The sequence below is a fragment of the Rattus norvegicus genome, chromosome 3 (genome assembly GCF_021556685.1).
Source record: "Rattus norvegicus strain SHRSP/BbbUtx chromosome 3, alternate assembly SHRSP_T2T, whole genome shotgun sequence".
NCBI classification, from domain to species: Eukaryota; Metazoa; Chordata; class Mammalia; order Rodentia; family Muridae; genus Rattus; species Rattus norvegicus.
In genome coordinates, this window is record NC_141536.1 from 117582594 (window position 1) to 117594685 (window position 12092).

Consider the following 12092-nt stretch of genomic DNA (forward strand, 5'->3'; position numbering starts at 1 on the left):
TATGGCAGGTACTTTGTTGATTCATTTCCCCAACCCCCAGAAAAACTTTTTTTAAAGTATCTGTAATTTTTTTTATCGGTTTAATTTGAGACAGTGTTGTCTCACTGGGTAGCCCTAGATGTTCTAGAACTCACTATGTAGACCAGGCTGCCTCCAACAGAGATGTGCCGGTCTCTGCATCCTGAGTACTGGAATTAAAGATTTATGCTACCACACCCAGCCTCAGAAAAACTTCCAATATCATGATAAAGTGGTGTAAATCATTCTTATCAAAGATCTGTGATGCTCTGTGGCAAAGAGGAGACAAGGTTGGGTGGATGAGTGGGAAGATGAAAAAGCTAGACTCTAGCTCAGTGGTTCTCAACCTTCTCATGTAATAACCCTTTAACGTAGTTCCTCCTGTGGTGGTGAAAATAAAATTATTTTTGTTTCTACTTCATAACTGTAATTTTGCTACCGTTAGAAGTCATAATGCAATGTAGGATAGCAGGATATCCAGTACACAACCCCTATAAAAAGGTTGTTTGACTCAGGGGTCAAACTCATGGGGGTCAAGACCCACACATTGAGAACCATTGCTTTAGATCTGTGGTACCTATTATTAGACGTGTCCGGTAAAGGGAAAAGAAATCACTTTGTAAAAGTGGCTAGATGTGATGTTTACAGAACACTCCATTGTTGTTACTCTGAGACTTTGTGGGGAGGACTGAAGGAAATCCTGCAAAGGACAGGTCACCATTTTCAGGGTCTTTTGTCATTAATTGAAAACCCTTTCTGTGATTCCATGCTAATCACTGAAGTGTTCAAGTGACTGTGGGCTGCACACAGCTGTCCACATCACCTTCTGGAGAGCAGCCGAGTGTAGAGCTCCTAAGCTAGAGTCAGCTGGTAACATTGTTAACAGCCTGAACTGAAGAGAAAACACTCCCATGACTCCTGGACAAACATGGAGGACTTGGACTTTGAGCCAATCTCCTTGCATAGCACAATGAGTAACTCTGGTCCCATGCCTCCTATGGAGAAATAACTGTCCCAGCTTCGTCTTACACCCTCCAACTTTACCTCCCATACTTGCAAAGATTCAAGTTGGCCACAGAATTGCCATCCAAGGGGCTTTCTCCATTTTATTTCTTTGGGAAAGGAAAAATGAAAAGTCTTTCCATCACATATGGTAGATATATATATATATATTTATATATTTATATATAATTTATTTTGTGGTTGGACATTCCAAAGCTGTTCATATTTTTCTCTCCCCCCCATCTCTTTTGTTTTGTATTAATGCCTTTTCCCAGCCCCTGTGGACCAGGCTTAGGGTCTGGATCAGGTATAGTGAGGGATTAGAGGGATGGGCAGTGGTTGCCAGAGTAGCCTCCAATCAAGGTCATAAACCTGTTGAGGACCACCCAGAAGGAGCTGTGCAGAGAGTTGGAGGCTACAAATAGGACACTCCTATTTTTGTGGGGGTGTGCACAGTTTGTTAAACAGTCACCAGTCATGGGAGGAGGCTGGTCAGGGCTTGGGGGGGGGACTTGCTCACAGTAGTTACCCACCCTCTCAATCCTGACCCCAGGATTCTATCTTGGGGTGGAAGAGAGAGTGAAAAAGAGAAATACGAGGGCTGAGGGCCAAGTCTCCTCTGATTGTTATTGCTGGTGAATTGGAAATTTACTTTCTTAAAAGAGAAATTAGAATTTCCCTGCCTTTCTTGGGGAGATAGAATCTGAGAGATCCTAGAGAAGGAAGTGACACTGACGGTCACGACCCACACTGATGACCATACCAGCCAACCCTGCTGGGACAAATGAGCCAACTCAGGAGTCTGGCGAGCAACCCAAGGGTCAGTAGTCCTCACACGTTAGCCTTGTTCTTCAAGGGCAGTCCTATCCAACTGACTGGCCCCTCAGAACAAGGGCCCCAAGCTCAGACTTGGGCCAGTGGAGCTGGGAGTGAGCAGTGCACCAAAAATCAAGCAGAGCTTTCTGCTGGGAGAAAAGGTGAGACTTGGAAGAAAAGGCAGCCTGGGAAAATGTAAGCGTGAAAGGAGGCGGAGGAGAGAGATGGCAGGGAAACACAGGAAGACATCAGACATCCATCTGACCTCAGAAATGGGGCAAACAGAATAGCTAAGAGGCAGGTATAGCTATAATCAGAGCTGAGCAGCGACCCTGGGTTTGGGGGGGTCAACCAAGCAGCAGGGGATGTGTAGCCTTGTAGGATCCTGGCCAGAGGGTGAGGGTGGGGCTGAGAAGCCTCTAGGTGACCCTTCCCAAGGATAGGAAGGCAGATCTCCCCTGGGCACTGAGCTTCCAGCCTCAGCTCTCACCTCCCTCAATAAACACAGAGGGACACATGCTCAGGACTAGTCCAGGCTCTGAGGCTTGAGCCCAAGATACCTTGGTGGGGGAGGGGTTGGGCAGGTAGCCCTCTCAACCACAGGCAGGCCATCTGCTCCCGCTTCCCCTGCCAATCTGCCTGGGGAAGGAGAGCAGCACACGAAGGAGAGAGACCAGGAGCCTAGGGTCTGTCAACACTGGTAGACCTACGCAGGCTTCCTCAGGCTGTGTGGCCTAGAAGGAGGCACAGACAGTAGCACTGGACACAAGGTTGCGGCGGCGGCGGCGGCAGCAGCCCAATAAGGGAAAGGGGTGCTCCCTGGCAATACAAGCCTGCTGCCTCCATCTCCAAGAGGCTTTCCCCAAAAGGGAGCATGCTCCCTGTGCCTGGGACCTCACCCCATTGCACTCTGCCCTCCCCCATGCTCTCCTTGGCAGGAGGGTCTGGAGTGGTTACCCACAAAGGCAGTGCTGGAGCTGCATGGACTGGGGGACAAGGGGGCTGGTCACAGCTGCTTCGAGAACCTCTTTGGTCTGGGGATGTGCAGCACACGTGGGAAGGGAGATGAATGGAAGGGGACATTGGTGACTCCGACCTTCAGACAGGGCACTTGTCAGAAGGTTGTGCACGCAGATAATCAGATTTCTGTGGACTCGATGCGCTCCAGGCGGGAGGGGGTCCAGGCTTTCTTCTCCTCTCCATGCTGGGGAGTAGGCGTGCTGGAACCCCCTGCTGCCCCACGCTCCCGAAGTCGCCGCTCCAGCTGCTGGTTGCGCTGGTACATCTCCACGTAACTCAGCTGGAGCTGCTTCTGGTACTCAATGACCTTCTCCTTCTCCTCCAACCACACCCGGCGCTCCTCTGCAAAGCTGGCACCCTGGCGCTCACGGGCACGTCGCTCAGCAGCCAGCTCAGCCTGCAGTCTCCCCACCTCCCTGCGTAGGGCCCGTGTCCCACCCTCTCCCCCAGCATCTACCTCCCCATCAACAGAAACCAGGGAAGCAGCAGCCGCCACCCCAGCCTGCCGGCGCATCTTGGCCTCGTCACTCTCACAGGAGGCCAGTGCCTCCTGTGGCTCAACCAGGTCCACAGGGGTCAGTGCAGGCTTGAGGCAGGCAGGGGGCAGCTCGCCTTCACTCAGCTCCAGGCTGGCCTGTTTGCTGCCGAAGGAGTCCCTCAAGCTGAGCAGCTGTTCCTCCTTCTCCCGGAGCGAGGCCCTACCCTCCCGGAGCTGTGAGCGCAGTCCCACGATCTCACTCAACTTCTGCGACACATCAGCCTGTGAGTCCTTCAGTTGTTGCTTCAGGAGGGAAATCTCACCGGCCTTCTGGCACACCTGGACAAGGGCAGATGGAAGCAGAAGCCGGGGTAAAGGCAGAGCCGAGGTAGCAAAGGCTCGTCACAACCCAGCTCTCAGATCTAGCTCCAAAGGCACTAAGCACCTGAACTCAGCCCGACAGGGGGCTCTCTGCCAGATTCATCTCTATTGAATTGGTCCTACTCCTTTCATACTCCTCCCCGCACCCCCACCCGCCCTACACAGTAGTAAGTTTCTGCTCTGGGGTCTCCAGAGGAAAAAAAGACGAAAAGGAGTCAGAGAGGGAAAATCTAAGCCCCCCAGCCCGCACCTCCCACTTAGTTTCCTCCATCCGGGGCAGGAAGTCGGCCTGCTCCTTCTGGCAGGCGGCCACCTTGTCCTCTAGCTCTTCCCGCTGCCTTATCAGCTGGGCTGCCTCCTCCTGCAGCTGTTTCTTGTCCTGCTGTAACCGCAGCACCTGCAGCTGTAGGCCCTGCTGGGCACGCTGGGCACGGCGGGCCACCTGCTGCAGCTTTCCACTGCAGCCCTGCCGGAGCTCGGCTAGCTCCCGCTCCCATGCCTTCTGCCGCTCCTCCAACACCTGGGCCACTGCTGCCTCGCTCTGTTCTAGGCTGCGCCGCAGAGCTGCCACCTCCTGCTCCTTCTCCCACAGCCGTTCCTCCAGCTCCTGGATCAGCGCACTGGGCGAGGGTGGTGAACAGGCTGCAAATGGCAGGCCTCCATTTCCGCCCTCCCCAGATCCCAGGTGGCCTGACCGCCCCATGGATGATGACGACCCGCTCTTACTGGAAGCCCGCCCACTGTCAGAGGTCCCCAGGTCCTGGTAGCCTGACCCCCCACCGCCGCCGCCACTACTATAGCCCGGAGTGCCAATGCGGTTGATATGGCTGGTGGAAGCACTGAGGGGTGCCAGATGCTGGCTATAGCTGGAGCTATAGGTGGGCAAGCTTGTGAGTGAGTTCCGGCCTGAGTCTGAGAGGCCGCCGCCCCCACTCCCACCAGCTGGAGTCATGGTCCGAGACTTCTCCAGTCCGCCTTTGAGGCCTGCAGGGCCCTGTCGTCCTTCAGGGGTCCCATTGGTCTGTGGAGGACACAGGTTCTGCATGGAATGGAAGTTCTTGGGTACAACAGGCTTGAAGGCTGATGGCCGAACTAGTGGCTCTGAGCACTACACAAAAGGAAACAGGGAAGAGACATCAGATTGAGATCCTTGGCCCCTCCTCTTCCTTGTGTCCAAGACTTGTTCAAGAACCACCTTCCTGCCCTCTGTTAGATCTCCCCATCTGGAGCTCCACCTCAAGTCTCCCACAACCCATCTCTGTTCTGAATCCACAAGTGAGACTTAGCCCCAGGGTTACACTCCATTGCCTCCCATGATGGTTCCCATCCTGCCTCCCATGATTCCCTCTAAGAGCTCCCACCTTAACCTACTTTCTTGGTTACCTCCCACCCTAAACAAGACTGTGAGGCTCTCCTGGTCCTGGGGACTAACCTGGTCTAGCTTGCCAGAGGTGGTCAGGAGCTTGGGTGGGTGATTGGGTTCACGATACTGGGGGGGAGCCTTGTCGCTGCCCCCACTGCTGCTGCTGCCCCCACTGCTGCCCACCACATTACCACAGACATCTGTGTGGTCACTGCCTCGCAGCTCGCCATTGAGGTAGAGAGAGTTGGCGAGAACCTTGTCCTCTGATGGGTAGCGGCCAGGGCCAGGTCTCTCCCTGTTGGTCCCACTACCACTGCTTCTTGGACCAGGGAAACTGCCCTGGCTGCCCCCACCCCCTGTTCGAGTGCCCACGCTTTTCATAGGAAACTCCTGAGCATGGGTCACCCCACCACCCACACTGCCCATAGTCAGGCGGGGATCTGGGGGTCCAAGCTCAGCAGGCCGGGGAGCAAAGGCCAGGAGAGGATCCCTCCCTGGGTCAGCGCGCACAGGTAATGTCTCCAGCTTCGCCATGATTAAGCCAGAAGGGCACTGTGGGCACAAGTAGTAAGGTAGAGAAGTCAAAATCCGTCCCACTTCCACCCCCAAGCAAGTCAACTGGGGCCCCACTTTGTCTCTCTTTGTTCCTTACAATGGACACTGGAGTTATCAGGCTTCCAAGATGAAGATGTATATACCCTCAGCTGGGCTCACTCCTTAGCCCCACTCCACCCATGAGCCTACCAGACCCAGCGATCATCTTAACTGTGCTGCACCTCCCAGAATTTAGTCTTTTTTTTTTTTTCTTTTTTTTCCGGAGCTGGGGACCGAACCCAGGGCCTTGCGCTTGCTAGGCAAGCGCTCTACCACTGAGCTAAATCCCCAACCCCCAGAATTTAGTTTTCATTAAATTTACCCGGGGTCACTCCTATATTTCAGCTTCCTGGGCTGGAGAGAATGGACTGATTGAGAAAAGCAGTACCTGAATCCAATAGTGGATCTCAGAGGTTAAAGGAGAGACACAATAACCCTATACAAAAAAAAAAAAAAAAAAAAAGCCGACAGCGCGGGTCTTTCCCAGCCCCCTGAACCAAGATGGTAAACCATCAAGGTGAAAGCCAACTAGAGAGTAGACGACTTCTTACCTTTCCAAAGAGGTGGGGGGCCGGCGGGTCCTCAAGCTTGGGACCCTCCGAGGCCAGGTCTGCAGGGGCCATATGGCTCTCTCTCGAAGTCCGGGCTCGGCCAGAACCAGCTGTGCGACCTTGGACTAGCCGACCAAGCCATCCCGAACTACAGTTTTCTTCTCTGTGAAATGGGAGGAATTAAAAACCGTGCTGCCGCGCGCCAGGCGCCCGGAGGCGGCAGGCAAAGGAAAGAACCCAGGTCTTGGAGTTGGGTGGGCGGAGCTGCCGCTGCGGCCTGCGCCAAGGTCAGGGGTAGGAGCAACCATGGTTCTGCAGACGGACGCACCCGGGCTATGGCTGCAGCAGGTAGCGAGAGTCTTCCCAGAGATTCCCTCTAGCTTGGCCTCATGGGGGCCTGGTCCCAAAGTGCCCTATTCTCTGAGATTAGTACTTTGAAGTAGTCCCGAAGCAGACAGGCTGGGGCAGGGCTGCAGCAGCACTAGAACACCAGCAGCCACTCCTCCCTCCTGGCTTTTCCCACAGGTGGGTGAAGGAGGGGCGGGGCTTGTGCAACCAGTGTTGACCCCTGAGGATGCCATGCCTGCTGAACCCTGCTAAGAATGCAGTACCACCAGGAAGAGTTCTTGGATTAGCCATTTCTCCACATACACACACCCCTTTTGGACCTTGATCCCGCTCAGGTGACCATGAAGTCTGCTGAACCAATTCTGTTGGGTGCGCTTTCAAAGCTGTCCCACAGAAGGGGGAGCAAGGCCTCATATTACTCGTGCTCAAAGAGGCCTAATTTGCTTCCTGGTTCTTTTGTCTCAAGTCAGCTCCTCAGAACGCCTGTCCTAGAGATCTGTATAATACAGGTAGGCAGGGACACCAGGTAAGTCCCCACCACTGGCTAGAAGCTCTAATAGCTAAAATGTTATGAAAGAAGAGTGCTCTTCAGGTCTGTAAGCCTCGGAAACCAAGCAGGGCACCTTTCTTCCCTCTTAAAGTTGGGTCCATATAGCATCCCCTTGAATGCTCTGCAAACCTCCTCCTGCTGAGATGCCTAATTCTAACGTTGTGTCCTTCCTGTCGGGACCCACACCTGGGAGGCTGCCAGCACACACACCCTTCAATTTCTCCTGGCCACACTAGACATCTGGCTCTAGGGAGCAGTAAACTCACTAGCAAGCTGGCCATCGCTATCCACTCAGTGCATGTCCCCCCATGATGTCTCCCCACAGATGTGGAGACCAGCACAGTTGCCATCACCCTCCTCCTTTTGGCCAGTCTGTGCCCACATGTAGGCTGACACTAGTCTTGGGCACAAGAAGCACCCAGGGAAGCATCTAAGTGCAGGATGCACAGGTGTGCGGCCCCAAGGAGAGGCCTCTTTGCATTCTGTGACCTCAGATTTTTTTTTTTTTGCCTCCCCCTAGCTCTTGCTATCTCTGGGCATACAGAGATACAGAGACTGGCGGAATGAATGTTGGATGGCCTGAGGCTTGAAGCCAACAGGGAAGCCTGGGCATGGTTACAAGAAGAGCTGTGCTCCTCATGTAGCTGGAGCTCAGGTGGAGAGAACATGAGAAGAGGCTAGGATACTGGTGTGGGTGTGACATCATTAACGTGACAGGCAGAGATTGCCTAGGAGAAGACCAAAGATACCTTTTCCAGGGTGGAAAGATGGATGGTTAGCATCCGAGAGTGTCATGGGTGGGCCTAGCATCGAGTAAGGGCGGTAGAGCCCCATAAGTCTTGGGGGGTGTAGTGTGTGAGCAGCAAGAAGTCCAAGAGAAGCTGTGCCCCGAAAGACAAAGTGGGAAGTGGATTCAAAACAGGGGCACCAGCCATCCTGGAGACACGGGACCCAATCCCTGCTACTCAGGATTTGGAAGCAAAAGATTGCAAGTTCAAGGCCATCCTGACAACATAGTGAGACCCTGCTTTACAAAATAAAAAAGGCTCAGAGGTTGACTATTTCCCTAGCAAGTGCAAGTTCCTAGATTCAATCCCTAGTACAAAAAATATATCAGGAAGGAGAGGATGACGAGAAGGAAGACAGGCAGGCAGGAGGAGCAGCCCCAGCAGCCTGGTCCACTTGAGGGGGATCGCTGGAGCCCAGAAGTTTGATGCAACAATGAGAACCAGATGAGATTCCATCTCAAAAAAGAAAAAGAAAGGGGTTGGGGATTTAGCTCAGTGGTAGAGCGCTTGCTTAGCAAACGCAAGGCCCTGGGTTCGGTCCCCAGCTCCGAAAAAAAGAAAAAGAAAAAAAAAAGAAAAAGAAAGAAAGAAAGAAAGAAAGAACAAAAACAAAGTGAGAAGGAGGAGGGAAGGAAGGAAGGGAGAAAGGAAGGAAGGAAAAGAACACAAGGATAGTTTCCAGTGTTGAAAAGAAATATTGCAGAAGGTAAAAGTGGAGTTGAAGAACATGGCCTGAATTTAGCAGCTGAGAACATCATTGATGTCTATATCAAAATGGTTTCAGAAAAGCCGTGTAAAGCAAAAGCAGATGGAGCAAAGGGATAACAAGGCGCTGGGAAGAGACAGCAGAGGCCTCTGTTAAAAGAGGACGGAGGAAGCCTTCACTGAAGAAAGTTTGGAATCAAAGGCCTTCCTTTTTTTTTATTTTTTTATTTTAAAAGTAACCCTGAAAGCTGGATGTGGTGGCGTGCAGGCAAAGATGGATCAAGAGTTCGAAACCCACCTTGAGTGTAAACTGAGTTGGAATCCAGGATAGGCTGCATGAGATTGTGCCTCCAAAAACATACAGAGAAACATAGAATAACTAATCAACAGGCTGGAGAGATGGCTTGATAAGACTGCCTGCTGCAAGAGCATGGTTACCTGAGTCTGAATCCCCAGAAGCCACCTAAGAAGCCAGTTATGCTAGGGTCTGTAGCCACAGCGCTATGAAGGGCAGAGACCGGAGGACCTCAGAGAGTTGCCTGCTGCCAGCCAAGCTCTAGGTTCAGTGAGAGACTCTCAAGGGGATGAAGCAGAGAGAGCTTGAGCAGGGCGCCCCGATCCCTCTCTGTGTGCACACACATACATTTCACCAAAAAACAAACAGCATTTTGATAGGAATTAAAAACTAGATAGAAACACTGAAGGCCGGCACCCCCAGTGAGGCAAGGCAGACGCTAGCAAAGGAGCTGCACCAGAGGCTGAGGCGGAAGGAACAGCCTCAGGAGAGAGCATGCTAGCTGAGTGACAGGGGTAGCATGGTGAGTGTTTGGGGAGATCTCTATAAACTGCAACGTGCACAGTCTTTCTGAGCTCCAAGGAGTGAGCATCAGAGTTGGGAGGTGGTCATTCTGCTTCACACTCCCTCTACAGGGGCTCCTTCTCAGATTCTTAGGGTCCTAGACATTGCCCTGAGCCTCCCTTCTCAGGCTCTACGTGAGGATGGCTTTGTAGTAAACCCACAGGCAATTCCCATAGAGTTCCTTGCCATAGTTCTAAACTGTCATACTCAACACCTTATAACTGCTCCCTGCCCCTTGCCTCTTCCAACCCTGGGATCCTGCAAATTCTTTTCTCAAAACCCTGGTAGAGTGGGAAGGACAAGGAGTGGAGTACATTCCCTGGCAAATAGGAACTGAGGGGAGAGGAAGGGCTGAGCTCCCTCTGTAGGACAGTCTCCTCATGGACTGGCCTAGGTAGCTGTGATCTGCAAGGGCATCACTCTGGGATGATAACCTGTTGCCTGAGCCTGCCTCTGCTTCTGTTCTGTCAACCCTCAGTGCCTGTGACATTACAATATTAGTAGTCAAAGGGACCAAATGGACTCTGGCTAAACCCTTCCGTGAGCAGGTTGAGTGCCTTAGAATTAGTGCAGCATCATCTCCAGGTGTAAATCACAGCGCAGCTATGGAACCTCATGCAGACTGTTCCACCTCAGACTCTCACACCTACCTGACAGCGATTTTAAGGAGGAAACGGATTATGTGTAAAACGCCTGGCATTCTTTCTGGCACCCACAGTCAAGTAGAGCTTGTCTCTGAGGCCTTTCTTGATATTCATCCTGTATTTCTCCTGAAAACGGCTCTTCGCTCCACACATGGCCTCTTCTCAGCTCTCTGCCCAACCTATATTCTTCTGGAACCAGTCCAAATACCCCTCAGCATAGCATCCTTGATACCCAAGGGGTCTTGGAGCACTTAGCTCCGGATGCCCCAGGGAGATTTCACTGTGAGGCTTCTCCACTGGAAGTCTGTGTTACCCCAGGGCGCAAACGATATCTTTAGCGGGTCTCTGGACCCTGGCATTAAGAAAATGCAAGGCCAATGCTTGTGGGAATGTTGGTTATGACCATGTAAATAGGAAATGAATTCAGACATAGAGACAAGGAAAAGCTTCCAGGAAGGATTAAGGGAAAGGATTCAGGGAGCAGAACTTCTTGGTTGGGATGTGTGAGGAGAGATTCATCTTCCCTTGGAAACGTGGGCACCTGCAGGGGAAGAGGCCCATCCCCTAGATCCTGACTCTGATGAAGCCAGTGCTTCAGTGCTGAAGGTACCGACAGCACACCCCCACCCACCCGCTCACACAGGAGCCTGCCTCAGCTGTGCATGTGTGTGTCGGAGTCGGGGTTGGGGGGGGGTCGCTATTCACTAATACATAAACCCCAGCCACAAATTCTCTGCAAAGGTGTCACAGAGGTCTCTGCGGTTGGAGAAATTCCACCCATACCTCCTTCGGTTCTCCACCAACGCGCGTGGCCCCCGGGGGGGGGCGGGGTGCAGAGAGAAGAGGTGACATAATCCGGGCCGCACCCCCTCCGGCCGCCACCTCCCCCCCCCCCCCGCGCCGGTTGAAGCGTCCATGACATCATCGGCCTCATCCCCCAGCTCCCGGTACCCTAGCAGCGGGACGCGCCCCCTCCCCAGCTTCCCACCCGCCAGAAGCAGAAAGCGCTGCAACGGACATGGTGACCAGAGGAAGAACCTAGAGGGGCACCCCGGCAGGCCTGTATCACTTACTCACTGCCTCAGAGTCCGGCGCAGAAGCTCAGACACCGGCGCTAGCTGTCCCGCTCTCTGGCGCAGCCCGAAGCCCGCCCCACAGGGCGCGCAGCGCGGCCCGGCTCTGCTCTTGGCCCCTCCCGCCCCGCGCCCGGCCCGCCCACCAGCGGCTGCGGCAAACGCGGGCCCGCCCTCCGGCCACGCCCCCGGGACCCGCCAATCCTGGACGTGGGTGGGACTCGGTGCCTTAACCCCTTTGGTCGCTGAGCGCTGGCCCGCCTGCCCAGCAGGCTGGGTAGCAGACACTCGGCCTCAGTCCCCGTTAACCACAGTACCAAATTCTTAGGGTCAGCCCCCAATTTCTGTCCTCCAACAAACCCAACAAGTCCCTACTCTCTTTGAACTCCATATCTGAATGTATGAGCCCTGTGGTTTACGGACAACCCGGCTTGGACTCTAGATTCAACTCCTGCACCAGCTATTCCCGGTGCAGCAGACTTCCTAATTCCTTCAAATCTGGAGCTGGACAGATGGCTCAGTGGTCAAGAGCACTGGCTGTTCTTCCACAGAACCCGGGTTTAATTCGCAGCATCCATATGCTGACTAGTTCCGAAGGATCCGACATCTTCTGCCCTCCACGGGTGCTGCACAAATATATGGTCCAAACAACCATAAACGGAATTAAAAAAAAAAAATTAAGGGGGAAAACAAAGCAAAAAACCCTGAAGAGTCTTCAAACCTACAAGATGTGGGAGTGTGAAGGCACCTTTAGCTATGATCTCGCTGGAAGCAAGAGCCAATAAATTGACCAATTTAAAACTTGTCGCTACAGGAAATTTGTACTTTATACCTTGTGCCCCATGCCTGCTGTAAAACTAACAATCCCCACCCCAGAAAGAGATTGGGTTAAAGACTTCATC

General features: G+C 53.2%; 1 protein-coding gene across 7 annotated transcripts; it reads right to left on the bottom strand.

Annotated features, from left to right (window-relative positions):
- Positions 1 to 1098: 1098 nt before the first annotated feature.
- Lzts3 (leucine zipper tumor suppressor family member 3) lies at positions 1099 to 11314 on the bottom strand. 7 transcript variants are annotated; one of them, XM_087650071.1, is made up of 6 exons: positions 11191 to 11266; positions 6224 to 6386; positions 5995 to 6026; positions 5148 to 5630; positions 3966 to 4823; positions 1099 to 3673 (listed from the first exon to the last, which is right to left on the bottom strand). In XM_087650071.1, the coding sequence occupies exons 4-6, from the start codon at positions 5610 to 5612 to the stop codon at positions 2975 to 2977; spliced, it is 2022 nt and encodes a 673-aa protein (XP_087506197.1). In that variant the 5' UTR covers positions 5613 to 5630; positions 5995 to 6026; positions 6224 to 6386; positions 11191 to 11266; the 3' UTR covers positions 1099 to 2974.
- Between the last annotated feature and the right edge of the window lie 778 nt (positions 11315 to 12092).

Excerpts from the sequence above, each read along its gene's own strand:
- Lzts3 (XM_087650035.1), bottom strand. The coding sequence starts at position 6,295 with ATGGCCCCTGCAGACCTGGCCTCGGAGGGTCCCAAGCTTGAGGACCCG. Across the intron at positions 4,824-5,147 it reads CCTCTGGCAAGCTAGACCAG|TGCTCAGAGCCACTAGTTCG; the intron begins GTTAGTCCCCAG and ends CCTTTTGTGTAG. Across the intron at positions 3,674-3,965 it reads TGGAGGAAACTAAGTGGGAG|GTGTGCCAGAAGGCCGGTGA; the intron begins GTGCGGGCTGGG and ends GCCCTTGTCCAG.